The sequence below is a fragment of the Capra hircus genome, chromosome 7 (assembly GCF_001704415.2).
Source record: "Capra hircus breed San Clemente chromosome 7, ASM170441v1, whole genome shotgun sequence".
Taxonomy (NCBI): Eukaryota; Metazoa; Chordata; class Mammalia; order Artiodactyla; family Bovidae; genus Capra; species Capra hircus.
In genome coordinates this window covers 71396270-71423389 of record NC_030814.1, presented here as the reverse complement: position 1 = coordinate 71423389, position 27120 = coordinate 71396270, and the positions used below count along the sequence as shown (strand labels likewise).

The window sequence follows — 27120 nt, the reverse complement described above, 5'->3', positions numbered from 1 at the left end:
CTTCTGCCTTTCCATCTCAGCATCTGCTGCCCAGATGGATGGACCTGCAACAAACTGTTCAGTACGTTTGTGGACCTTCCCATTGGCTCCTGTGGGTAAACTAACCCAGGGATAAAGGGTGAGGTGTTGTTTGTCACTGTCAGCCTGGTAAGCCCCCTGAAACTGACAGCTGTGTGCAGAGTACGAGACTGGCCCCATCTCCCTGATGTCCATGCTCACACACAATCCTGTGCCCATCCGGCCATCAGGCCTGACAGGAGTACCACCAACTCCTGCTTGAAAAACCTTGAGGATCACGTGAAGATCTGTATGTGGCCTGGATTTCAGAGGAGGTGGAGCAGTGGGTGGAGAATGTCTTCCCTGGGGAAGTTTTGTTGGAGGGTGGGGTGGGGGCATGGCAGGCAGGCGGGCAAGGGTGTGCATCAGCCTGTCTGGCTCTCCTGGGTGGGGCCAGATGAATGTTTGGGTATGGGCAGCAGCCGACACAAGCCTCTTAGCTTGAGTCAAGCCTGCCGTGAGTTGGGGCTGGAAGCCAGATAGGCTGTGTCGGGCATATCTACTCAGTGGGCTGAGGAAGGGGACAAAGCAGGGGCCTGAGCAGAAGACACGGGGAGAGGGCTGACTTCCAGACTTCCAAGGCCTGTGGCCTTTCATGTGCCAGGGCCTGGGGCATGGATAAATGGAAGGGCAGGTGAGATGCCCACAGGGTGGATATGTGAGCGAGGAGACCAGGGCGGCCAGGTAGCCGAGCTCCCCAAGACCAGGACCTAAGGGGTCAGGCCTACGGCTCCCACACACTGTAGGAAGCATCCTTGTCTCGGCACTCCAGCCTGCACCTGAGCACATCAGCCATCTTTTAGACACAGGCAGGGGTCCTACAGGTGACCTCAAGGTCTTTCCCCTGGCCCTCTTTAGAGAGCAAGAGAGAGGAATGAGCTTCCTTGTTCTCCCTCAGGAAAGCAATGTCAGTGAGCAGATCACCCCGGTGGTGGCACCTGACAGACCCTGAGGAGTCCAAACCCTTCATACCTATGAAATTACTCAGCCTAGAATAAATGCATATTGTAATTTCGAATGCTTGTCGACACTGAAATATTGACGGATGAAATACCATGTCTGGAATTTGCTTTAAAATAACCTGGAGTGGAAGAGGAGCTGAGGGCATGGGGGAGGGTTTATATAGAGATGAATAAAATCAGATGATGAGGTGATGGGTACCTGAGAATTTTTTGACTCTTCTCTTTACCTTTGTGCATGTTGGGAAATGTCCATGATTAAGCTTTGAAAGTAAGCTAGGTAAACCTGTGTTTAAAAAAATACCCTTAATAGCACCTTTTAGTGAACACTGGAATATGTGAATCCAAGTTCACTTCAGTGTAGTTTTTTTTCTGTTAAAAAAATTTCTAATTGTGGTAAAATACACGTCACACAATTTGCCATCTTCAAGTGTGCAGTTCAGTATTGTGCTGTGCTTAGTCACTCAGTCATGTCCAACTCTTTGCAACTCCATGGACTGCAGCCCACCAGGCTTCTCTGTCCATGGGGATTCTCCAGGCAAGAATACTGCAGTGGGTTGCCATGCCCTCCTCCAGGGGATTGTCCCAACCCAGGGATTGAACCCAGGTCTCCTGCATTGCAGGCGGATTCTTTACTGCCTGAGCCACCTATTGGGCTCCCAATCTCCACAACCCTTTCATCTCGCCATAGACTTCCAAGACTTCTCTCAATCTTCCCTCACCCCCACACCCAGCCTCCCCTACTGCCCACTGTCCATAAGTCACTACTGCCAAGGGCCAGAGCCCAGGTATCGCTGGTTTCAGGGCAGGTTCCCTGCTACCACCCTGGCTGGCAGCTGGGCTCAGCCTGGCTATGGGGCCAGGGGGCTGGCCAGGTGGCCTGGACTTCTGGGCGACTTTCACAATGCAGTCCTGCTGGCTCCTGCAGAGCTGAGCTCTCTGCTCCTGGGCAGGCAACTGAACAAGTTCAGGCAGCTCTCCGCTTCCCCCTCCACCTGCGGCCTGAGGTTGCCCCGGGTCACAGTCACCAGAGGAGGCTGGTCACAGAAGCGGTAGCAGAGGCAGACTCAGGCTCCTCCCCAGCACGGTGACTCAAGGAGGACAGTCCAGATCCCAGGAGCCCACTTTCACCCCAGGGTGTGGTGTGCGGGAGGGTGAATGGGGTCCTTCTGCCTCTACCCTGACAGCCACAATGCCCCAGCCATGACACAGCTCTTGGGTTTAGAATAATCTTGGAGCTGGCAGCAGCTAGAGTGGGCACCAGGAGTTACCTGTTAGCCTGCTCTTGCTACGGTCTGAAATTCTTAGTTGCTGCCTCTCTGGGAACGCCCAGTGCTTCTCCCTCTTCCTTCCTCCTTCAGGCTAGGGCCTGGCCCCAGAGGACGAGAAGGGACAAAAGAGGACAAGGAGTGAAGAGCAGGTGGGGGACACACAGCTCTCAAGTCCCTGTATGTGCCAGTTCCTTCCCATGGCTGAAGCCCATGACCTGTTCTGCCTGTTGACAAACGAAGAAATGAAGGCTCAGAGAGGTCACCAGGAAGCTTTAGACTGGGGATTACAGCCAGGGCCACCTTTCTTCATCCTCCTCCTCCTGGTTAGAAAGCAGTCATGACGAGGCTGTGTTTGCAGGTGGTGGGTTGGAGCTGAGCACGGTCAAGCATCAGGTTTGGGGAGGCACTGGGGGATGTGTGGACTGGGGGCTCAGAACTCATCAGACGTCTCCAGCCAAATGAACCCCAGGCGCCAGTGCACTGCATCACGTGCTGCCCAGTGGCAGAGAATGGGGGAACAGTTTTGCCTTGGGGGCAAGAGGAGGGGCCATGGGCATGGTGGGTGCCTTAAGTGGATTCTCCCAACAACAAGCATTTACAGACGAGGACACGCACATGGTCCCCAGCGCAGAGGTGGGGGAGGCAGGGGCCAGAGCTGGGCCTGGAGGAGCTATGGGACCAGTCCTGAAGATGGGATGCCATCTTTCAAAAAGAGGACGGTAGAGACAGAATGCGTAGGCTGGAAAGTGCCCTCCGGGGCAGAGTGGGCAAAGGCCAAGGGTAGGCAGTAGGGAGCCCAAGCAGGCTGATGCAGCAATCAAGGAGAAAAGTGACGAGGGCGGAGGTGGCAGCCAGAGAGAGAGCAAAAACCCCAAGTCTCCATGGGTGGCTCCAGGGTTTCACTTGCATGTAGCATGGATGCATGTGCCACCCAGCCCAGAGAAACTGACCCAAGACCACGTGACCGCACGCTAGCTGGGAGTCCAGCTGCCTCAAGATAGACTCTACGGCAGGCATTTTGACCTTCTGATAAACTTTCCCCATAAGGAGTAGGAAAAGGACAAACTAACATTGACAGATGCCTATTATTTGCCAGATACAGTGGTGGGCCCATGCTTCACAGATGATACTTCATTTAATCCTCCCAGCCAAATAATGACCCCCTTTTTGAGATAAGAAAACCAAGGTATAGAGAAAGAAATGAAGTTGTCCAAGGCCAGCCAATTCAGGAAGCAGGTGCATCCAGGGAGCTTCTTTCCATTCCCCTGGCCCCAGGCCCTCAGTGCCTCACCCCTTGGCATCTGGGCAGTAAGTCAACTCCATAGGGATGCCAAATCTGGGGGCAGGTGCCCAGTCAAGGGTGTCTGCCTGGTGAGCACAGGAGGGTGAGCAAAGTTCACTGCATTCAACCCCCACGCCTGCCCAGTCTGGCCTCTCCCATGCTGTCCAGGTATGGGACAGCATGTGGAGGGGGACAGAGGCCTGGTTTCTGCTCAGCCCTCCTTTTTTGTTTGTTTGTTTGTTTCATTTGCTGAGGCTGCTGGCATTTATTGTTTATTATTGAAACCACATCAATTCTATGATATACAAATTTGACTAAATGTGGTGGTTGTTGTGTCTGAGAATGTGATAATCCATGGAATGTACAGGAGCAAGAAGGTGGAAAAGCAAACACAAAGAGTAGTTTACAAAACTGAAGGTGATCCCCAGTTAGGTTAAAATAAAGAAGAACATCAAATTAACAGAAAGAATTTCACTTTTGCGCTATATATCAAGGATATTTTCAACTTTCAAATTTGTTTTTGAAATATAGCTTTACTGAAATATAATTCACATACCATTTAATTAATTCATTTAAATGTATAATTTAGTGATTTCTAGTGGTGGTATCACCTCAATCAATTTTAGAATATTTTCATCATCAAAAAAAGAAACCTCATGACTGTAACTTCCCATTTCTCCCAAATCCCCAGCCCTAGGAAACCATTAATCAACTTTCTATTGATTTGCCTATTCTAGACATTTTATATAAATGGAATCATATAATATGTGGCCTTTTGAGACTGGTCTCTTTCACTTGGCCTAGTGGTTTTAACATTTATTCATGTTGTAATAGGTATCAGTACTCCATTCCTTTTTACAGTCAAATAATATTTATAGCTATAAATTTCCCTCTAAGTACTGTTTTAGCTGTATCCAATAACTTTTGTCATTTTAATTCATCTCAATGTATGTATATTCTGATTTCCTTTGTGATTCTTCTTTGACCCACTGATAACATAGAAGTGTACTGCTTAATTTGCACATATTTGTGAATTGCCCAAATTAATTTTGTTGTTGATATCTAATTTCATTCCATTGCCAGAGAACATAACTTGTATGATTTCAGTCCTTTGAAACTTATTGAGGCTTGTCGTATGGCCTAGCACATGGCCTATCCTGGAGAATACTCAATGTGCACTTGAGAAAAAGACACCTTCTGCTGCTGTTGGATGGAATGTTAGGTTTAGAATGCTTGGGTTATAGTATTGTTCAAGCCTTATATTTCCTTCTTATCTTCTGACTAGCTGTTTTATCCACTATGGAAAGTGGGGTATTGAAATCTCCAACTATTGTTCAACTTTCTATTTCTCAGTTCAAATGTGCATTTTTGCTTCATGTAATTTGGGGCTAAACAGCCAAATATTAAATAAATAATAGAATTACATTTGACTATTAAACAATAGTCAAAGTTAAGTTGATTTGCCTTTTTATAATACAAATATAACAGAAACAGTCCATTACTTTATAGACAGTGTTAGTCACTCAGTCGTGTTTGATTCTTTGTGACCCCATGGATTGTAGCCTGCCAGGCTCCTCTGTCCATGAAATTCTCTAGGCAAGAATACTGGAGTGGTTTGTCATTTCCTTCTCCAGGGGATTTTCCTGATCCAGAGATCGAACCTGGGTCTCCTGCATTGCAGGCAGATTCTTTACCATCCAAGCCACCAAGGAATGAAAGCTTTATACAGTGAATATACTATTCAGTTCAGTTCAGTCGCCCAGTCGTGTCTGATTCTTTGCGACCCCATGAATTGCAGCACGCCAGGCCTCCCTATCCATCACCAACTCCCGGAGTTCACTCAAACTCATGTCCATCAAGTCGGTGACGCTATCCAGCCATCTCATCCTCTGTCGTCCCCTTCTCCTCCTGCCCCCAATCCCTACCAGCATCAGAGTCTTTTCCAGTGAGTCAGCTCTTTGCACAAGGTGGCCAAAGTACTGGAGTTTCAGTTTTAGCATCATTCCTTCCAAAGAACACCCAGAACTGATCTCCTTTAGGATGGACTGGTTGGATCTCCTTGCAGTCCAAGGGACTCTCAAGAGTCTTCTCCAACACCACAGTTCAAAAGCATCAATTCTTCAGCGCTCAGCTTTCTTCACAGTCCAACTCTCACATCCATACATGACCACTGGGAAAACCATAGACTTGACTAGACGGACCTTTGTTGGCAAAGTAATGTCTCTGCTTTTGAATATGCTATCTAGGTTAGTCATAACTGTCTCTAATTCTAATACATTTAAAAGGAAAATATTTTAACTATTTTTCAGTTTCCAAAAACCATTAGACATTATAGAAATGAAGTATATTAATCTATGAGGAACTGCTGTCTTAATTATAATTCATCCTTATTTACTTATTAGAGTAGATAATACCCCAAGGTGTATTTTCTTGGATTTCATTGTATTATCTTGTATTTCACTCACTTGGAATGAAATAACACATTGCCAGCCCACCTTCTTAAAAGCCTCAGAAAGGTAGATCAGAGCTTAAAGGCCAAGGGGACAGAGGTAAGAATAAGAGGCAGCCTGCATGGAGGGAAGGAGAAGAGTTGAACTGTTAGCTGGCTAGACTTCCAGCTTTCATGTCCACCTCTCAGGAACTAGCTCTGAAACATATTTTGGAGGAGGAAGTCATGTGCCTTCTCTGGACCTTAGTTTTTCCATCAGAGGTAGCTGGACTGAGGTCACCCAAAGGGTTCAGTGTCATGCTCTCTGGTTAATGCCCTAAGGGAAGAAGGCCTTCTTCAATGAACAATGCAAAGAAGTAGAGGAAAACAATAGAATGGGAAAGACTAGAGATCTCTTCAAGAAAATTGGAGAGATGAAGGGAACATTTCATGCAAGGATGGGCACGATAAAGGACAGAAATGGTAAGGACCTAACAGTGGTAGAAGAGGTGGCAAGAATACACAGAAAAACTATATAAAAAAGGTCTTAATGTCCAGGATAACCACGATGATGTGGTCTCTCACCTAGAGCCTGACATCCTGGAGTGTGAAGTCAAGTGGGTCTTGGAAAGCATTACTACACGCAAAGCTAATGGAAGTGATGGAATTCCAGGTGAGTTATTTAAAATCCTAAAAGATGATGCTGTTAAAGTGCTGTACTCAAAACATCAGCAAATTTGGAAAACTCAGCAGTGGCCACAGAACTGGAAAATGTCAGTTTTAATTCCAATCCCAAAGAAGGGTAGTACCAAAGAATGTTCAAACTACTAGACAGTTGTGCTCATTTCCCACGTTAGTAAGGTTATGCTGAAAATCCTTCAAGCTAGACTTCAGTAGTACGTGAACCAAGAACTTCCAGATGTACAAGCTGGGTTTAGAAAAGACAGAAGAACCAAAAATCAAATTGTCAACATCCACTGGCTCATAGAAAAAGCAAAGGAACTCCCCCCCAAAAAATCCACTTCTGCTTCATTAACTATGCGAAAGCCTTTCACTGTATGGATCACAATAAACTGTGGAAAATTCTTAAAGAGATGGGAATACCAGACTACCTTACTTGTCTCCTGAGAAACTTGTATGCAGGTCAAGAAGTAACAGTTAGGACTGGACATGGAAAAACTGACTGGTTTAAAATGGGGAAAGGATGACAAGATTGTATATTGTCACCCTGCTTATTTAACTTCTATGCAGAGTACATCACACGAAATGCCAAGCTGGATGAATCACAAACTGGAATCAAGACTGCTGGGAGGAAAAGACAGAACAAGAAAAGGTTGCTGGGAAAAATATCAACTGCCTCAGATATGAAGATAATACCACTTTAACGGCAGAAAGTGAAGAGGAACTAAAGAGCCTCTTGATGAGGGTGAAAGAGAGTGAAAAAGCTGGCTTGAAACTCAACACTCAGAAACTAAGATCACAGCATCTGGTCCCATCATTTCATGGCAAATAGAAGGGGGAAAAGTAGAAGCAGTGACAGATTTCATTTTACTGGGCTCCAAAATCACCGTGGATGGTAACTGCAGCCATGACATTAAAAGATGTTTGCTCCTTGGAAGGCATGTTAAAAAGCAAAGACATCATTTTGCCAACAAAAGTCCATATAGTCAATGCTATGGTTTTCCCAGTAGTCATGTACAGATGTGAGAGTTGGACTGAGCACCGAAGAACTCATGCTTTAGAATTGTAGTGCTGGAGAAGTCTCTTGGGAGTCCCTTGGACTGTAATGAGATCAGACCAGTCAATCCTAAAGGAAATAACCCTGAATATTCATTGGAAGGATTGATGCTGAATCTGAAGCCCCAATATTTTGGCCACCAGATACTGAGAGCCAACTCACTGGAAAAGACCCTGATGGTGGGAAAGACTGAAGGCAAAAGGAGAAGAGGCAGGCAGTGGATGAGAAGGTGGATGATCACCAATTCAATGGACATGAATTTGAGCAAACTCCAGGAGATGGTGAAGGACAGGGAAGCCTGGCGTGCTGCAGTCCGTAGGCTTGCAAAGAGTTGGACATGACTTAGCAACTGAACAACCATTAAGCTTCTGAATCTCCATGGAAAGATGTGAGGGTGAATGGATGTGGAGGAGGAGGCAATTTCTGGATTAGTGCTGAAGGCAGCTGGTCCCCTCAGCCTTGCACTCCCCATCCAGTGACATGGACATCATCAAAGGGCTCCAAGAAGCCAGGCAGGAAGGAACATCTGCCAGGCCAGCTCCTCAACTTCTGAGGGGAAGTGATGGGGCGCTCTTAGCAGTACAGAGACCAGAGCCTGTGCAGGAGATTGGGACCAGTAGCCCGGTCCAGGCTAGAGGGGGCCACAGACCTGAGCTCTGTTTCTCTTCATGATAACTCTGCTAGAGAGATGGAGTCAGGCTGCTCTCTACTCCTGCCCCAGCCCACTGCACTCTGCATCATGATGCCCAGCAGCCAAGGGTCCGCCAGCCTCCCACCACCAGCTGCTGCCTCTGGTTGCAGCCACTTTTTTGGTATTCCATTCAGAGGGGCCACTCTCTGGCCCCTCTCTCCTCCCTGCCCTGTTTTTATATCTCTGGGCTCCAGAATATCATCTGATTTCTTTCCCTCCTCCTTGAATGTTCTAAGATATTGAACACCCTTCCCCTCCTACCTCCCTCTGGCTGGGAAAAAACAGACTGGGGGTTGGAGGGATGGTCACTTACCCCCCACCTCCAATTTTGGATAAGTCACTTACCATTGATCTCTTCCCTCTCCTCCTCATGGAATTTCTTGCCAAGACAAGTCAATTCTCTCAGACCATCTCATGAACATCCTTCCTCTCTTCCCCTCCTCACTGCCCTTTCCCTCCATAGCCCTGTTTCTATTCCCTAACGCTCCTCTAATCCATCCTGCCTTCCTCAGACACCCCATAGGGCCTGTGTACTTTCCCCAAAGCCCAGCTTGGTCCTCCCACTCCCCTCTCTCAACACCTCCAAGGCTCCCATCATCTGGCCTTTCTGAGTCTGCTCAAATGTGCCACCTGAGCTCCGTCCCTCCCACTGACCTTACCTTCCCCAGGGGTCTGGGTTCACTAGTAAGGTGAAGGCTCTGCCTTCACCAACCATGAGCTGCTTTCTCCAGCCACAGGCTCTCGTTCCATCATAAGCACCCTCCTCCATGGAAATGCCTTCCACCCTTCAAGTACCATCTCAAAAGCCACTTCCCAATGAGGCCTTCTTTCAGGTCCCCTCAAAGGTAAAGTGCATGCTTGTGCTAAAGCTTCATATGTAATGCTATCAGACTAGGGGCTCCCCAAGAGCTGATACCCCAAATACTTATTAATGAGTTTTCTTAATTAGACAAGTCCTCTGAATTCTAGCACTTCCATTGTTAGAACACTGGTAAGGACAGCATAGAAGACAGGGGTTGCGAACTGGTGGCCTGTGGGCCAAACCTGATTCAAGGGTAACATGATGTCTTTTTGTTTCTTTATTTATTTTTGGCTGCACTGGGTCTTCGTTGCTTTGCGCGGGCTTTCTTTAATTGTGGGGAGCGAGGGCTACTCTCTAGCTGAGGTGGGCTGGCTTCTCATTACGGTGGCTTCTCTTGTTGTGGAATACAGGCTCTTGAAGCACGTGGGCTCAGGAGTTTTAACCTGTGGGCTCTAGAGCACAAACTCAGTAGTTGTGGTATGGGGGGTTAGCTGCTCCGTGGCATGTGGAATCTTTCCAAACAAGAGATCGAATTCATGGCCCCTGCATTGGCAGGCAGATTCTTATCCACTGTGCCACCAGGGAAGTCCTGATGTCTCTCTTTTTTTTAATTGAGGTAAAATTCACATCATATAAAACAAACCATTTTAAATTGTGCAACCACCATTTCTATGTGGTTCTGAAACATTTTCCTCATCGCAAAAGGAAACCCCACAACCATTGTCGACTTAAAAAATATTGTCATAACCTGAAAGTGGAAAGTTGTTTTATTTGGTGGGAATGTTTAGGACTTCAAGCCCAGAGGACTGCATCTCAAGTAACCTTGAAAGAACTGTTCCGAGGAGGCAGGGGAAGGAGTCAGGTTATACAGAAGTTTGCAATAAAGGGAGCAAGTAGCCTTAACATCAAAGATTATTGTTCAGTTCAGTTCAGTTCAGTCACTCAGTCGTGTCCAACTCTTTGCGACCCCATGAATCGCAGCATGCCAGGCCTCCCTGTCCATCACCAACTCCTGAAGTTCACTCAAACTCACATCCATCGAGTCGGTGATGCCATCCAGCCGTCTCATCCTCTGTCGTCCCCTTTTCCTCCTGCCCCCAATCCCTCCCAGCAACAGGGTCTTTTCCAATGAGTCAGCTCTTTGCACAAGGTGGCCAAAGTACTGGAGTTTCAGCTTTAGCATCAGTCCATCCAAATAGGATGGACTGGTTGGATCTCCTTGCAGTCCAAGGGACTCTCAAGAGTCTTCTCCAACACCACAGTTCAAAAGCATCAATTCTTCAGCGCTCAGCTTTCTTCACAGTCCAACTCTCACATCCATACATGACCACTGGGAAAACCATAGCCTTGACTAGACGGACCTTTGTTGGCAAAGTAATGTCTCTGCTTTTGAATATGCTATCTAGGTTGGTCATAACTTTCCTTCCAAAAGGAAAATTAGATATCTCAAGTTAAAGAATCTAGCCCTTTTCTATGTATAGGAAGATGCAAGCTCTGGGCTCACTGAAATCTTTCCTTTCATACACATCTCAGCTATCTGAGGTCAGCATCTTGCTTCTTGTTTTTTTTGGTTACATCCTTAGTTCCTTGTTCACTGCTGGGAGAGACATAAGGAATGATGACAGCTGACAGCTGCTGGATTGCAGGCATTGTTCTCCCTTTCGGGCCCCTCCGAGCTCAGAAATTCACTTTTGGAGGCCTTGAAATCGCTGACATCCTTATTTACTGATATGGCAGGAATCAGTCCATTTTACACCATCAAGCAATCACACTTCATTCTTCCCTCCCCACAGCATCTACACTTAATCTTCCTTCTGCTGGATTTATCTGCTTCATATAAGTGGAATCATACCGCATGCAGTCTTTAGTGTCTGGTTCAGCAAAACTGGCGGATCATCCAAATTGTCCTTTTACGGTTGAATAATATTCCATCTATGGACATACCACATTTTGTGTGTTCATTTATCTGTCGATAGGCAATTGGGTTGTTTCCACCTTTGGGCGATTATGGCTAGTCTTGCTACAAACATCTGTGCGCTAGTGTCTGTTTGAATTCTTGTTTTCAATTCTTCAGAGTATATATCTAGGAGCGGAATTGCTGGATCATACCTCACTATATATTTATAACCTTTTTTGGAAGATGTGGTGTTTTCATACTTAAATGCCTATAGGTGTCCATCTCTGTCTCGGTTTCCATCGCTTCTATTGTCTTACACCTGCCAGTCTGACTCACATTATTTGCCTGGCCCCTGAAGTTCGGTGACTATAGCCATGAAATTAAAAGATGCTTGCTCCTTGGAAGGAAAGCTATGATCAATCTAGACAGCATATTAAAAAGCAGAGACATTATTTTGCCAACAAAGATCCGTCTAGTCAAAGCTATAGTTTTTTCATGTATGGGTGTGAGAGTCGGGCTATAAAGAAAGCTCAGTGGGGAAGCATTGATGCTTCTGAACTGTGTTATTGGAGAAGACTCTTGACAGTCCCCTGGACTGCAAGGAGATCCAACCAGTCTATCGTAAAGGAAATTAGTCCTGAATATTCACTGGAAGGACGGATGCTTCAGCTGAAACTCCCAATACTTTGGCCACCCGATGAGAAGAATTGACCACTAGAAAAGACCCTGAAGCTGGGAAAGATTGAAGGTGGGAGAAGGGGACGACGGAGGATGAGATGGTTGGATGGCATCACCGACTCGATGGACATGAGTTTGAGTAAGCTCTGGGAGCTGGTGATGGACAGGGAAGCCTGGAGTGCTGCAGTCCATGGGGTCACAAAGAGTCCGACACGACTGAGCGACTGAACTGAACTGAAGACATCTGAATTTGCTCCCCTTACAAGTCTTTGGCACCAAAAAACCCCACAAAAACATAGCGCCCAATTCAACTGCTAAGGAGCCCGAGATCTTGGGCAAATCTCTCCACACCTCTCGGAGAACTATTTTGCTCAGGCTCGCCAGGGAATAATGCTGCTTACCTAAGGGGAGGCGGCAAGAATCAGGGAGATGATGGACGGAATGCGCCTCTTCGGAAGCTGTCGGGTTCTGGAAACCGAGACAGACAGGCTAGGCTAGAAGAGGAGGAGGCGGCGGAGGAGCGAGGCGGGCTGGACGCCCTCTGGGAGCATAGGCCGCACTTCGGGTTGTAGACCGGCCCGGGTCCGAGCCGGCGCGCCCGGGCGTCCGCGGCACAGAGCGCAACCGGCAGGGGGCTCGGGCGCCACCGCCTCGCGACGTCTCGGCGGGCTGGGCTAGGCTGGAGTCGCGAGCCCGGGCGGGGCTCAGGTTGGCACGCGGTGGGCGGGGGTGGCCCCCGTCCCCGCCCCCCACATCCGGGGGCCCGGGCCGGGCTGTGGGTCGGCCGCGCGCCGGTGAGTCAGGCCGGGTTTTCCCTCCGCCTCTGGGGCAGGATAGCGAGCGCGGCCGATCGCGTCCCTCCCTCGCCAATCCGGCTCCGGAGCCCGCCCGCCCGCGTTTTCCCGGCGCCTGTCGCCTGGCCGCTCCAGCCTGGTTCGCAGTCTTGGCCGGAGCTGGCGCCCTGGAGGAAGGGTTCAAATCCGCGCGCAAGGGAGCTGCAGTGCGCGAGGGGTGCGGATGGGCGCCAGGATGGTGAGTAGGGCACACCGTGGGGCTGGAGCCGCGGCCCGGGGATGGACTCGGGGGGTGGGGCTGGCAGCCGCCAAGGTCTAGCTTTCCCGGCGACCTTGGCCAAGCCCGCAGCCCTACGCAGGCGAGGTTCCTGTCGGAGAAGTGGGCAGGGGTGGCAAGGTGAGGTGTACGTCCAGGTACCCCTTACTTCCAGACACCGAAGCACCGAGGTGCGGGATCGGGGACCGTCCGCGGGCAGGGAAGCTGTGCTGAAAGGGCAGGCGACAGGTTACGCTCTCCGTAACCCACGCAAAACGCGCTTTCCTTGGAGGAGTTCCTGGGACCCCTGAACCAGCACTGGGGTGGGGCAGGTGCCCTTGGCGCGGGAGTCTGACCTCGGCTTCCGCGCCCACAGCCCATCCGTTCGGGGTAAGTCTTAGAGAGAAGCCTGGGAGAAACATCCCCTCCCAACCCTCAGGTAGCTTGAGGAGCTCCCCCAGTTCTGTCACATCCTTCCCCGAGGAAATTCCGTGGAGATGCCAACCTCCACTTTCCCCAAGAGACGGCTTCCTGCCCTCTCCTGCCCCCTCCAGGATACCCCTTTCCTCCGCTATATGAGCCCTGTATGAGCGGCAGCTGCCAGCTTGCTGTCAGGGGTCCCGTGAAGAGCGGACGCTCCCAGATTCTGAGCACCATCCCAGTCTGGCCACAACCTTCGGCCAAAGTGAGGGCCCGTCTGGAGCCGGGCGGAAATCGGGGCCGTGACTGCGTCCGGAAAAAAAGGACCGGGACCTGTCATCTCCGACGCGGCAAACCCTACCGCTGCCCCCCCACCCCGCCCGGCCCCGCCTCCCGCCTCCCGCCTCCCGCCTCCCGCCTCCACGAGCAGACCGGTCTCTCCTGGCTTGCACCGGGGGCTCAGCCCGTCCCGCGGCCATGGTGCTCTGTCCCTGGCCGGCCCAGGGAAGAAGAGAGGCAGGAGGCCATCCTGGAACCGGTGATCTCCCTCCTCCCAGAGCCCTCCTGGGCAGGGCCCCTCTCCTGCCGACTGGCTGTGTGTGGGTGTGTATGTGCCAGACTGAATGAGAGCGGCCAGTCTGCTCACGCCACCGCCTATGGAACTAGCAGCTTCCAGGGCTCACAGTGCCCATGCAGCGGTGTTTCCACTATTTCTACCTGACCCAGGGGCAGGCAGTGGGTATTCCAGGCTGAGGGGACTGGGATACAAGCCAACCTGGCTGCAGGTACCCTTGGGAGAAGCAGGTGTGGGGAGCTGAACAGACATAATCCACAGCAGTGTGTGAGCCCAGGAAGGGCAGCTGGTAACCCCTGGCTAGTAACCCCAGCCTGGGGCAGAAGAGAGGGCCTTGCCTGGGGAGTTGGGATTGCTGGTCATGTGGAATCATGGGCAGCTCACTTCTTTTTGGACCTCAGTTTATCTAGCTGTAGGATGGGGAAAGGGTAACTACTGTCTTGCCTGCCTCCACGAAGCTGATGCGGAGATCAGATGATGAAATGAAAGGGCTGATAAAAGCTGTAGAGCAGAAGTGACTTGGTGATACTAAGAATCACTCCCGCAGGACTCTGCCTCTTCATGAGTTGAAATGGGGCTACGGAATGCCAGCCTCTCCCGTCTTCTCCCTGGGCCCCTCTTACCCACTGCCCCCTCTTTTGGAGCTGGGACATTCCAGTCTCATTCCTCAGGGGCAGCTGCAGTCACTCCCTCCAGCAAAGCTGATCCTCCAGCAGGTGGTGGGACCCTCCCTGGGGCCAAGGCTCACGAGGGGCTAAAGGCAGTCGAGGCCGGACTGGGAGCTTCCTACCCAAGTGCTTTGGGTACACTCCAGCGGAGATGCACAGTAGGATCAGGGCAGGCTTCTAAATGTAGAGAGCCTGTGGACTTTTTCCTGTGCAGCTGAGCATGACCTTAGGCACTTTATTTTACCTCCTGGGCCTCAGTTTTCTCCTCGGAAGTGGGGGATGACACTCTTCCTCTCCCATGTGTGTTGTGAGCATGTGCCAGGCCCAGCATCAGGCTGACCCAACGAGGCACCCACTAAGGGACACCAGGATGCCTCCCTGAGTGTCCTGTCTTTTTCTGCTTCATGGCCAGGGCTGTATCCCAGCCCCATTCTCCAATCTCCTCCAAGAGTTGGTCCAGAGAGATGCTCCCAGTGTCCAGGCTGTCTGATCTTGGAGTGGGTGGAGGGGAAGATGGAAGCAGGATTAAAGGGACCTTGTTGGGACCAACTAGGACCTGTGCAGAACAGGGTCTACGTGACCAGCTGAAAGCTTGCTGGCAGAGCAGTGGGGTGGCGGCGGCGAGGTTCTGCTCTGTGCAGAGCTCTGGGCCCCAGGCATGTGGTGAGTTCTGGGTAGAGAAGCCCAGGCACTTGGAGGAGGAGGCCCTGTTTTCCCCAGTGGGGCTGCAAGGCACTTGCTGTTTCTCCCTCCCTCCTCCCCCTCCACATCCTCTCCTGCACAGCTGCCCTGGGCCAGACCCTGGGCTTCCAAGCAACGGGAAGGAATGTGTGTACTGGGGGATGTGGGGAAGGCAGGGGAGGTGGATGGAGTCTTTTAGGAAAAAGGACTGTCCCCAGATAGAGACCTGGGCAGGGTAGAGCCTCCTGAAAGCCAGGGCCCTTGGCCCAAGGCGGAGGAGCTAATAATACAGCCTGAGAAGTTATCTAGGAGGGGTGGAGAGAGGAGGGGGAAGGGTGGGGGCCTTAGATAAAGACAAAGGGAAGGGCTGTTGGTGCCCCTCCATGTAGCTCAGGAATTATTTCAAATTGCTCAACTCAAGTGTGAAGAAAAGCCTATCCCATGCCCTCCTTTGCCACACACACACACATACACACACACACACACACACACACACTTGCCTACATCTAGCAGCCTCGGGGCTAGGAAGGACAGCTGGGTATTTGTGTGTGGAAGGTGCTCAGTGCAGTGTGAATGACCTTGAGTGTGTGTGAGCCTCGCTGTGTCCTCTCACGGAGAAGCTTCTGGGCCACTGGTGGCACCGACTGGACTGCAGTATGTGTGTGGTGTGCGTGTTTCGGCCCATGACTGCTTCTCCCCTCGACCTGGGACCCTTTGTGGGGGTTATGGGGTGTTGATTATTGCAGGCGTACTTAATTTACTAACAGGAAATGAGGCTGTGGCCAGGGGAACGTGAAGCAGTGTGTGTTTGGGATGAAGTGGGCGTGTTTAGCTTCCCCTGCCACCATCCCTGCTCTCAGGCTCTCATCAGGCTTGCAGCTCAAGAGCCCTTTCACCTCCCTGTCCCTGTGCTGGCTGTCACCGGCAACCCAGTAGGAAGGCAGAGAAAGTAGAGTCTTTCCCATTTGGGGGAAACTGAGGCATGGTCATGGAGAAGGCGATGGCACCCCACTCCAGTACTCTTGCCTGGAAATTCCCATGGACAGAGGAGCCTGGTAGGCTGCGGTCCATGGGGTCGCGAAGAGTCGGACATGACTGAGCGACTTCCTTTTCACTTTTCACTTTCATGCATTGGAGAAGGAAATGGCAACCCACTCCAGTGTTCTTGCCTGGACAATCCCAGGGACGGGGGAGCCTGGTGGGCTGCCGTCTCTGGGGTCACATAGAGTCGGACACGACTGAAGTGACTTAGCAGCAGCAGCAGAGGCATGGTCAAGGGAGGTGTCCCATGGAAAGATAATATAAAGGGTGGGCTGGAGACCAGATTGTCTGCTGTCTACGTCCCCAAGAAGCAGTGACAGGAGTTCAATGGGCTTGTCTGTTGCTCGGTGGGCTTGTCATGGTGAAGGGGTGGGAGGAGTGGGAGGCAAGATGCTTCAATTCCAACTCTTGGGTTGTGGGTGACATTGTCGGTTCCCACTAGACATTTCGAATCATTGTACTGTAATCACAGACCAGCATCTCACTCTGACCAGCTCTGTGACCTTGGGCAGGCCACTTCACCTTTTGGAGCCCCATTGCCCTTACCTAAAAAACACAGTTAACCATGTGCCAGGACTCTATGAAATCCCTACGCAGGGCCGCATCGCTGTAGGTGCCCAGCACCTGTCATCCCTTATCTAGATGACTCCCCTAACCTTGTGTGGCTTGTGGCACCCCCAAAGAGGTTGAGCTGTCTGGGAACAGGAAAGGGAAACTTGGGAAGGTTTCTTTTGCCCAAGGTAAGGTTGAGGACTGCAGGATGTAGGGGCAGGGCCATGCCTTCCACCCCTCTCCCTCCCTCCTCATGGAGAGCTTTGTCTTCTACAAACACAAAACCTGGAAATGGTTGAGGAAGATGGAACCTCCTAACCATTGTTTGGGGTAGGAGTCTGTGTCCCAGAAGTGTATTGGATTGGGGCAGTTGGGGCGGGGCACATCGGACTGGTAGCTGCATTTTGCCTGCTGGGTGTCTGTTCAGGAATGGGAATAGCTGGGTAGGAGGCAGAGAAGGGGGCTTCTCTGGTAGCTCAGCTGGTAAAGAATCCACCTGCAATGCAGGAGACCCTGGTTCGATTCCTGGGTCAGGAAGATCCTCTGGAGAGGATACCCACTCCAGTATTCTTGGGCTTCCCTGGTGGCTCAGATGGTAAAGAATCCGTCTGCAATGCAGGAGACCCTGGTACGATCCCTGGGTTGGGAAGATTCCTTGGAGGAGGGCATGGCAACCCACTCCAGTGTTCTTGCCTGCAGAATCTCCTTGGACAAAGGAGCCTGGAGGCTACAGTCCATGGGGTCACAAAGAGTCGGGCACGACTGAGTGACTAAGCATAGCACACGGGCAGAGAAGGTGGCATTCGTTCATTTGGCAAGTCCTTTCTGAGCACTTACTGTGTGCCAAAGGCTGGGATGGACACGGGATCCAGCGGGGCACTGGGGACAGGTCCTGCCTTCCACAGTGTGGTCCCAGCACAGGTGGGAGGCAATCCGTAACCCCGTCACTCGGGCACTCGCTGGTGGTGTTAGTGTGTCTACCAACTAAGTTCAGCTTCAGCTAGCCCGTGTTGACCCTGGCTGTGGGCCAGGCCCTGGACTGGACATTTTATCCTCTAATCTTAGCCAGTCCTCCTAGCATCCATGAGTGATAACAGTTGACATAGTCATTGTCCAGATGAGGAAGCCAGGGCCCACACACTGATTGGTTCCACACATTGGGTCAGGATTGGGGCCCTGATGCCTGGCAGTGGGCTTTGAAGTTGTAGCATATTAGAGGGGCTAGCAGGGGCTCTGGCTGCCCCGTCTCCCTGCCTCCTACCACTGCTCCAACATGAACACCTGTTCGGGAAACTGTGGCCATTGTTCCTGCCATCCTTCCTTCCCCTGGGCCCTTCCTGTTTGTATCCGTCCCGCTGGAGCCCCTAGCCCCACCCATGCCAGGTGCTTCCCTTGGGAAAACTCTGAACCTCTGCAGGAAGAGGGGTTGAATGAAGTTTTTTTCCCCTGCCAAAGGAAGAAGGATTGGAGCTTCTGAGGCCACCGGTCTTGGTTCCCTGTGCCCTCCGCCCACCTACCACGTTGGGTGCCTGGCAGGAGAATGAACAAAGTTAGAGTCAGAGATGGATTCTGCCAGCTCAGTCCTGGGAGGGGCCCCTATCCTACTGCTTCAGGTCCTGGTCCCCCTGTGACCCCAGTCACACACTGGCCCCTCGTCGGAACTAGGGCACTAGACAGGTAGCCTTGGGACTTCTGCTGCTTTCTCTAGGAGTCCTGTTCCGGATTCTCTCTGGAACTCACATCTGCCACTCCTGGGTGGGCTGGGGTGGGGGAGCTGACACAGAGATCAAGCACCTGCTTCTAGGGCATCTGGGGAGTTGGGCAGCAAGTGCATACCTGCCCCTGATGGAGCCTCCCAACCCCCAGAAGCAGCCGCCTGTGCCCTGGTGAAACTTCATGGCCACAGCCCCAGGCCCTGCCGGCATTGCCATGGGCAGCGTGAGCAGCCTGTTGGAACGGCAAGACTTTTCCCCTGAAGAGCTACGGGCGGCACTCGCAGGGTCTCGGGGCTCCCGCCAGCCTGATGGGCTCCTCCGGAAAGGCTTGGGCCAGCGCGAGCTCCTCAGCTACCTGCACCTTCCCAAGAAGGATGGCAAGACCACCAAGCGGGCCCCTCGGAATGAGCCTGCCGACTATGCCACCCTCTACTACCGGGAACACCCTCGGGCTGGTGACTTCAGCAAGACCTCGCTGCCTGAACGGGGGCGTTTTGACAAGGTGTGCCTCGGCTCCTCCCTTCCCTACTGTGGCAGGGCGGGGAGGGGGGCCCTCTTTGAAGACCCTGAGGCTGGGATAGGACATGGAAGTCTTGCTGTGGGCTGGCCTGGTGACATGTACCCCTCGTTCTCAAAGGGGATTCCCAGGGGCTTCGGGAGGGAGCACCAGAGAGCAGTCAGCCCAGAGCCTCATCCCTGCCCTCTCTTTCTGGCAGTGTCGCATTCGCCCATCAGTATTCAAGCCGGCCTCGGGCACCGGGAAAGGCTTCCTGTCCATGCAGAGCCTGGCGGCCCACAAGGGCCAGAAGCTGTGGCGCAGCAATGGCAGCCTGCACACGCTGGCCTGCCACCCACCCCTGAGCCCTGGGCCCCGGGCCAGCCAGGCCCAGGCCCGTGCCCAGCTGCTGCACGCCCTCAGCCTGGATGAGGGCGGCCCCGAGCCCGAGCCCAGTCTGTCTGATTCCTCCAGCGGGGGCAGCTTTGGCCGCAGTCCCAGCACTGGCCCCGGCCCCTTCAGCTCCTCCCTGGGCCACATTAACCATCTTGGGGGCTCCCTGGACCGGGCCTCACGGGGTTCCAAGGAGGTTGGGCCACTGGCTCTGCTGAACTGCCTGCCTGAACCACCGCCGCCCTACGAATTCTCCTGCCCCGTCACCGAGGACATGGGGGCTGTGGTGCCGGACACCTGTGAAGAGCTCAAGAGGGGCCTGGGTGAGGAGGATGGTGCCAGCCCCTTCACACAGGTGAGAGCAGCTGTTGTCTTGGCCACCTGTTCTATCCCCTGGCATTAGCGTACAGGACAGACAGAGGGTCACCTGCCAGCTCTCCTGCAGGGCTCCGGGTATAGGTGGGTAAGGAAGAGAGAGATGAGTTTGCTTCTTTCCCCAGGCCCCACGTGACATGGGGATGTCATGTCATTGGTGGTCCTTGCAGGAAGTTGTGAGAGGGAGACTCCCTGGGAGGGCCGCGTGCTGGGGACACTTCACCTCCAGAGGCCACATCCTGGGTTGGGGCACATGTGTGCCCAAAGCATTGCATCCTGGACCCTGTGGTGTTGAGACAGAGGATATCAGAAGCAGCTGGAGCGTTGGAGCAGTGGGCCAGCCATGGCGTGCAGGCAGTTGGTATCCAGGGGGGCAGGGCGGTATGTGGATCTTGGGCCATGGCAAGTGCCCTTTCCCCTGGGCAGGTGTTGGAAGAGCGCCAGCGGCTGTGGCTGGCTGAGCTGAAGCGCCTCTACCTGGAGCGACTGCACGAGGTGACCCAGAAGGCCGAGCGTAGTGAGCGCAACCTCCAGCTGCAGCTGTTCATGGCCCAGCAGGAGCAGCGGCGCCTACGCAAGGAGCTGCGAGCACAGCAGGGCCTGGGCCCAGAACCCCGGCCACCAGGCAGCCTCCCAGAGGCCGATCCTAGTGCGCGAGCAGAGGAGGAAGCCCGCTGGGAGGTGAGAGACCAGGCGTTCAGAGACTCCTGCCCCCACTACTGTCGTGCCATCCTCTGCTTGCCCTCCGACCGGTCCCCCCCTTACCCTGCTTTGCTTGGCTCTTGCCTGTCCCTGTCCCCCTTCAGGTGTGCCAGAAAACAGCGGAGATCAGCCTCCTGAAGCAGCAGCTGCGGGAAGCCCAGGCAGAACTGGCTCAGAAACTAGCTGAGATCTTCAGCCTGAAGACACAACTTCGGGGCAGCCGGGCACAGGCCCAGGCCCAGGATGCAGAGCTGGCCCGGCTGCGAGAGGCCGTGCGGAGCCTGCAGGAGCAGGCCCCTCGGGAGGAGGCCCCAGGCAGCTGTGAGACCGATGACTGCAAGAGCAGGGGGCTGCTGGGGGAGGTGGGAGGCGGTGAGGCCAGAGATGGGGCTGAGCAGCTGCGGGCCCAGCTCCTGCAGGAGCGGCTCCGAGGCCAGGAGCAGGCGCTGCGCTTTGAGCAGGAGCGGCGGACGTGGCAGGAGGAAAAGGAGCGGGTGCTGCGCTACCAGCGGGAGATCCAGGGTGGCTACATGGACATGTATCGCCGCAACCAGGTGCTGGAACAGGAGCTGCGGGCGCTGCGGGAGCCCCCTGCACCCTGGAGCCCTCGGCTTGAGTCCTCCAAGATCTGAGGCCCTCGGAGCAAGCTGACAGCAGAAGCACTGTCAGAAGATGGCTTGGACAAGCCCACTCTGAGATGGCCAGCTCCTTCCTTACATTGGTCTGGGGTGGAAGCTGCTGAGACCAGCCAGGGATGGAGAGGCTGGCCGAGAGGAGGGGTCCAGTGGGGCTGTGGGCTGGATGGGGTGCCAGTAGCAGGAGGAGCCAGGGCAAGGTCCCCCTGGCTGAGGAGTCTCCAGGTAGAGCCCAGCCCTGGAGTAGGTGTGGCCCAGGAAAGGAGGTTTGAAGTGAAGAGCCCTGTGAAGCGAAAAGGGCCAGTGTGAGGAGGGGAGGCTGGGATGGGAACTTTGGCCTCCCCAGAATAAAATCACATTTTCTACGAGGAATTACCAGGTGATAACGTCAGGCCTGTCTCTGGCCTGAGTGCAGAGGACTTTGGAGGGTCCGGGCTGGGGCTGTTGGCCTGGACTGCAGCTCCACCATGTCCATGATCGGCGGGCAGGGTGTACCCTCACCTCTGTGTGCAGCTGCTGGACAGGCATGTTGGGGAGTGGAGGAATCCTTGCCCTGGCACCACAAAGTTTCTTAGCTGCCATGTGAGCTGAAATTCCTTTCTTTAGCATCAGTGAGAATTTTAATAGGGAACAATGCCAAGGAACCCAAGAAAACAAAGGGGCAAGTCAACCAAGGCATTGCTAGAATATGAGATGTCCTCTTGGTAAAAAGTCTGGGCTCCCAGGTCCCAGGCCCAGCTGGATGTGGGGCCAGCCTAAAACAGCTTCTGCTGGAGAGCCTTAAGCCTCCCGCAGTCTGCCCCTCCCAGAACTTGCCTCCCACCTTTCTCTCTGGCTTGTGTACCCCTCCATTGGGATGAGGGCCTGGGAAGATGCAGGAAATGAGGCAGAGAAAGTTCGATAAAGGACTAGAACTGCAGCAGGGAATGTGGACATTTCCGCATAGGCATGGGGGCCATGGCGTATTCTGGAGCAGGAGTGTGAGTTGTGATCTGATTTGTATTCTGGAAAGTTCTGTCCTGGGAGGAAGCACCCCTGTGCCTGGCCCTGCATTGCCTGATCCTTGCTCTTAGCCAAGGCTTGCTGGTCCTTGACCCCCTAAAACCCACTCCCATCCTCTCTGGACCCTTGCTCCCTCCTGGTGGGAGGAAAGCACAGAACAAGTCAGGCTGTGCAAGTGGCATCTCCCTAGCCCTTGCTGGGAAGCTTGGTGTTCTTACAGATGCGTTAGTGTATCTGCTGCCACACATGGAGCACTTCCTGTCTGCCTGCTGCTGCACTAGGCTGTAAGGGTCTGGGGGCTCAGGGCTGAATGAGATGTGTTTCCTGCTGCAGGGGAATCAATACACAGATGTCTCCCTCCCAGGCTGCCTGGTGGGGCAGGCCCACCTCAGATCTCCACAGACACCCCCAGTTTGCTCCCTGTGGCTGTGTTCTGATCCTTCCCTGGCCACACCTGGCAGCCCCTCAGGTGGGGCCTGATGCTGGAGTGGTGTGCAGGGGATGGACACAGCTGTGGAGGGTAAGCCAGTGGGCCCCGCCCTTTTAGGGCGGAGAGTGGGGTGTGTGTGTTGTCTGCTGTGGGGATAATGTGTTTATGTCTGTGTGAGTGGCTGTTGTGTACAGTAGAGATGTGCTGTGGGTGGTGGGTGTGTCTAAGGGGGTGTGTTTGGGCCTTCTGGGTTGGAGGCTAGGTTGGGGCTCCTCCCTCTGTTCCATTCTTTCCCACCCTTCTCAGCCCCTTCTAGTCCTGGCCAGGCTTGACTAGAGCTTGTGGCTCTAGATAGGTCCCTGGGCCTTGCTGAGAGCTATCTGGACTCAGCCCTGAGCCAGGTCCTCTGCCTGGGAAGGCAAAGTAGGGACACCTGGCTTAGGCAGGCCTATTCTTCACAGGCCTTGATACCCATTTTACACACCCCACCCAATCAAGCTTTCTGGGTCAGTGGTTCCTCCAAAGGGCCCTCCAGAGCTCAGTGCTAGCCTGAAGCCTGGCTTCAGGGCTGGAGCATAGGGAGCAAGGAATTGCCTGGACAGGGTGTGAGTTGGTCAGGCTGGATACCCACATGGTCCACAGTGGCTGGGGTCTACTTTTTGGTGTCCCAGCTCTGCAGAAGAGCTCCCCACCCAGCAATTAGGGAGCTGGGCTGGCCAGTACAGCCAGCAGGGAGTGGGTGGGCGGTACCAAAACTTGGCAAGTATGCCAGAAACTAAGGCCAGGCCCAAATGTAGGGGGAGGGCCCAAGAGAGCTGAAGCTGGGGCGTCTCAGAGGGAACCAGATCCTGTTAGCTCATCGCTGCCAGGAAAACCAGTTCCCTGTCCCCAAGCCGGCTGGGCAGCTCTGGGGCCAGCTGATCACAGGTGCCACTGTAGTGGCTACACCTTGGGGCAGCCCCTCCATCCTGCCCTTAGTGGATCCCTCAGCGTCCCAGCTGTCCTCTGACCCCCTCCCCAAGCAGACTAGGCCCAAGAGCTGATTCTTTCCAGAACTGAGACTAGCTCCCCGCACTGGTCTCCCTGCCTTTGGTCCCTCTTGTTCTCAACTCGATAGTGTGTGTCCTCCAGTGGCTTCTTGGGTCCCTTAGCCTATCACTTGAGGCTTCTGACAGTCTTGCCTCCAGGGTCACTGATGGTGGTACCCCTCCTAATCCCAACAGCCCTCTGGGCCCTCGTTCTCCAGGCAGACTCCCCCCGCCGACCATAATGCTCAGATTTTCCCTCCTTAGGGAAGACTTCCCTGAACTCACACCCTGTCCAGGCAGTTCCTTGCTCCCTATGCCCACAGCCCCTGTTTCCCTCCACCAGCTCTGTCTGTTCCTTTGGAATGGTCAGTTTGCCTCTGTTTTCCACTGGGCTGTGGACATGGCGGGGGGAGGGCCACATCTGTTTTCATCCCCAGAGCCTGCTGTGGTTCCAGCCCAGAAAGCACTGGGGGCGCTGTGGAGTCAAGAGAGACCAGACCCCTCCCCTGACTGGCATGGGTTCAAGCTAGAGGTGGTAGGGGGAGGTGGCAAAGGCTCAAATGCGAAGCGTTCATTCACCTTTTGTGCCACCTGGTCCAACCAGGTCTGTGCCAAGCACCACCATTCACTGCGCAGTGATGTATTGAGTGCCTCCTTTGGGGAGGAAGCTGAGGTGGTCAAGGCCTTTGCCCCTATGGTCCTTTCCCCAGAGGGTGAGGGAAGGAGACAACACGTACGGGTCTCCAGTAGTGACTGGGCCAGAAAGGTGCCAACATTACAGAGGGGGGGGACAGCAAAGGGCCTGCACAGTGGTGAGCAAGCCAGCAGAGCATGCAGAGGCAGAGGGGGTCCATCTGGGGGATTGAGAGTAGATTTCTTTGAGACTGGTTGGCTGTGGGTATTAGGGAAACTTTTCCCAAAGAGGGTATAAGCCCCACAGTGACAATTCAGATTGTAATAATCCACCATTCTAGTGGGTGGGGGCTTAGCCCTTTATATTGGATTCAGAAAAAAATAATGTAGAAAACACAAGAAATATGAAATAATGCAGCAAAAACAAAAAGTGAAATATGAGAGGTGAAGTTTGAATGCCATGGGAGTTCAGAGGCGAGCTGGCTCACTTATCCCTCCAGGTGGTGGGGTGGGGTGAGGGGACAAAGGCTGACCAAGCTTTGGGCAGGCACTTCCAAGCTTCCTGACTGGGTCTTCCTGTGTGCTTCCTTGCGCAGCCCAGTTCCAGCAAGGATCCTGGTAAGTTAGGTTAGCCAGAGTCTCCCATCTTCTATGTCTGGACACCCTCCGTATTCTAACCTGTTTCCTCCACCTGTACCATCTCCCACATTATGTCTGGTCACTCTGGCCTGCCTTCATTGAGAATTCTCTGCAGTCATTTAGCCAGTTCCCCCTGCCCCCTGAGGTTTCCTCTTAGTACATCCACTGACCTCCACCCTGCACCTTGGCCATGAAATATACTTTTCCTTGTATTTGGAATTGAGGCCACTCTCTGACCCTTACATAAAATCCCATTCCAGTAGCCCCCACTGAATAAAGTCTTCCTTACCACTCAACACATGTCATGGCGATTTTTTTTTTCTTTTTTTTTTAACAGAGGCAAGCTTCCCTGAGGAGGAGACGTTGCTGCGGGTGGGGGGGTGGGGAGGGATATTTCCTGTGGAGTAGGGTGGGATGAGGGCATTCCAGGATGGGCCTGGATTTCGGCATGGGGAAGTGTGGGGCAGGTCTGCAGAGGGTCTTGTCTGGAAAGGGATGAGAGGAGGCAAGACAGATACTGGGCAGCCCAGCAAGCTGGCACAGAACTTTGCGTCCTGTGACTGTGGGTGGATCCCTCAGGGAGCCAAGGGAAAGGGCCAGAATTGGGACCAACTTTGTGTGTGTGTGACCCGTGCAGTCACCAAGGCCTCACACTCAGAAGGGCCCTAGGCTTGGCGCAGTGCTCTCCTGTCACTATCTGGAACTTAATGATGTTTGAACAAGGGGCGTCACATTTTCATTTTGTTCTGGGGCCTGCAAATGACACAGCTGCTTCTGGCCTGAACCACAGCTTTGCAAGGAAGGGAGGGACAGGGAGAAACAGGAGACTGGGAGCCACCTGAAGGATGGAAGGAAGAGCAGGGCCTGAGCAGGCAACTTGAGCTCCAGAGGCTGAGCCCTGATGCTCCCAGGTTCTGCAGAGAGCAGGTAGTGGCGGTCCCACCTGCTGTTGCCCCCTATCCCATCAGCTATCAGGGGAGGGTTCATCTTTTTCTAGCCTGGCCTTACTGGACACACTCTGGGAGGCATGGAAGACCGTGTTTTCAGGACAGAATTCCAAGGCTTGTTCTGTCAAGGACCAACCTTTCTTTCTTCCTAAAGATTTATCTGGTGTGCTTTCTGTGTAGTGGTCTCCCTGCCCACTGCCGTTTTAAAAGTACAGAGAGAAAAATTCAATATTTTGACAACACAGAGAATTGTACAACCAGCCCTAAACCAAGATACAATACGGTTTCATCATCCTCCCAAATCCCACCCCCTGGCCCCCCTCCCCGTCCCTCTACCCTTCTGCCCCACCCTCAGGCAACCAGTGATCCGCTTTCTCAATAACCTTGTGTTTTTCTTTTTGTGAGCATTGTTTAATCCCGATTTCAAAGTAGTGAGTAAAACAATATGCAAGGGTGAGTGCACGCTCAGTCTCTTCAAGCTCTTTATGACCCTGCCAGGCTCCTCTGTCCATGGGATTCTCCAGGCAAGAATACTGGAGTGGGTTGCCATGTCCTCCAGGGGATCTTCCTGACCAGGGATCAAACCCGCATTTCCTGTGTCTCTTGCATTGCAGGCGGATTCTTTACCCACCGAGCCACTTGGGAAGCCCAAAACAATATGACATTGGTGTAAAAATAAAACTATACCTCAGTGGAAAGAATGAAGAACTAGAAATAAACTTCATTTTGAAGAAAAATCTTGGTATTATGGTAATGGGCTTCCAAAATGAGAAGGGTAGGCAGGATTATTTTATAAGCAGTTCTGGGGTAACTAGACAGAACTGTGGGGGAAAATAAGTCATACTTTGCACCATCCCCTGCAAAATAAAATGGAATTACATTTTAAAAATAAAATCCTAGGAAACTAGCAAAAGGTGAAACAGACTGTTAAAGAGTTAGTGGAGAACAGCTAAGTTTTTCTGCTTTGGAGCAGCCACACTCCAATAAAACGAAATGAAATAAAATCAATTCCAAATACAAGGAAAAGTATATTTCATGGCCAAGGTGCAGGGTGGAGGTCAGTGGATGAAAAATTACTCAGTGAGGAAAGGTTGACAAAATTAGCTAGGTAAGAAGACATGTTGCGCCCTGAAAAGTGACAAAACCATCATGACACAGGTGAAGGAGCCTGACATGTGAGCTGGGCATTCTAAGTTTTGGCAGAAGGTAGGTTTTGCTCACACCCCAGTGTGGCTGAGAAGCAGGCTCCTCCAAAGTGGGGAAGCCTGGGGCGTGTGTTTGTGAAAGCCTGTGAGGTCCTGCTGGAGTGAACTCAGCTTCAGATCAGTGGCCCCAG

At 52.8% G+C, this 27120-nt stretch overlaps 1 protein-coding gene across 3 annotated transcripts; it reads left to right on the top strand.

The window, feature by feature from the left end:
• Nucleotides 12497-25133, top strand: N4BP3 (NEDD4 binding protein 3). 3 transcript variants are annotated; one of them, XM_018050582.1, is made up of 6 exons: nucleotides 12497-12511; nucleotides 12636-12835; nucleotides 18656-19006; nucleotides 19221-19748; nucleotides 20195-20449; nucleotides 20575-25133. In XM_018050582.1, exons 3-6 carry the CDS (start codon nucleotides 18686-18688, stop codon nucleotides 21100-21102), a joined length of 1632 nt encoding a protein of 543 aa, XP_017906071.1. In that variant the 5' UTR covers nucleotides 12497-12511; nucleotides 12636-12835; nucleotides 18656-18685; the 3' UTR covers nucleotides 21103-25133. The 3 variants fall into 3 exon arrangements, with proteins under 3 accessions (XP_017906071.1, XP_017906072.1, XP_017906070.1); XM_018050583.1 differs by lacking the exon at nucleotides 12497-12511 and having other exon boundaries at nucleotides 12563-12835; nucleotides 18659-19006; XM_018050581.1 differs by lacking the exon at nucleotides 12497-12511 and having other exon boundaries at nucleotides 12564-12835.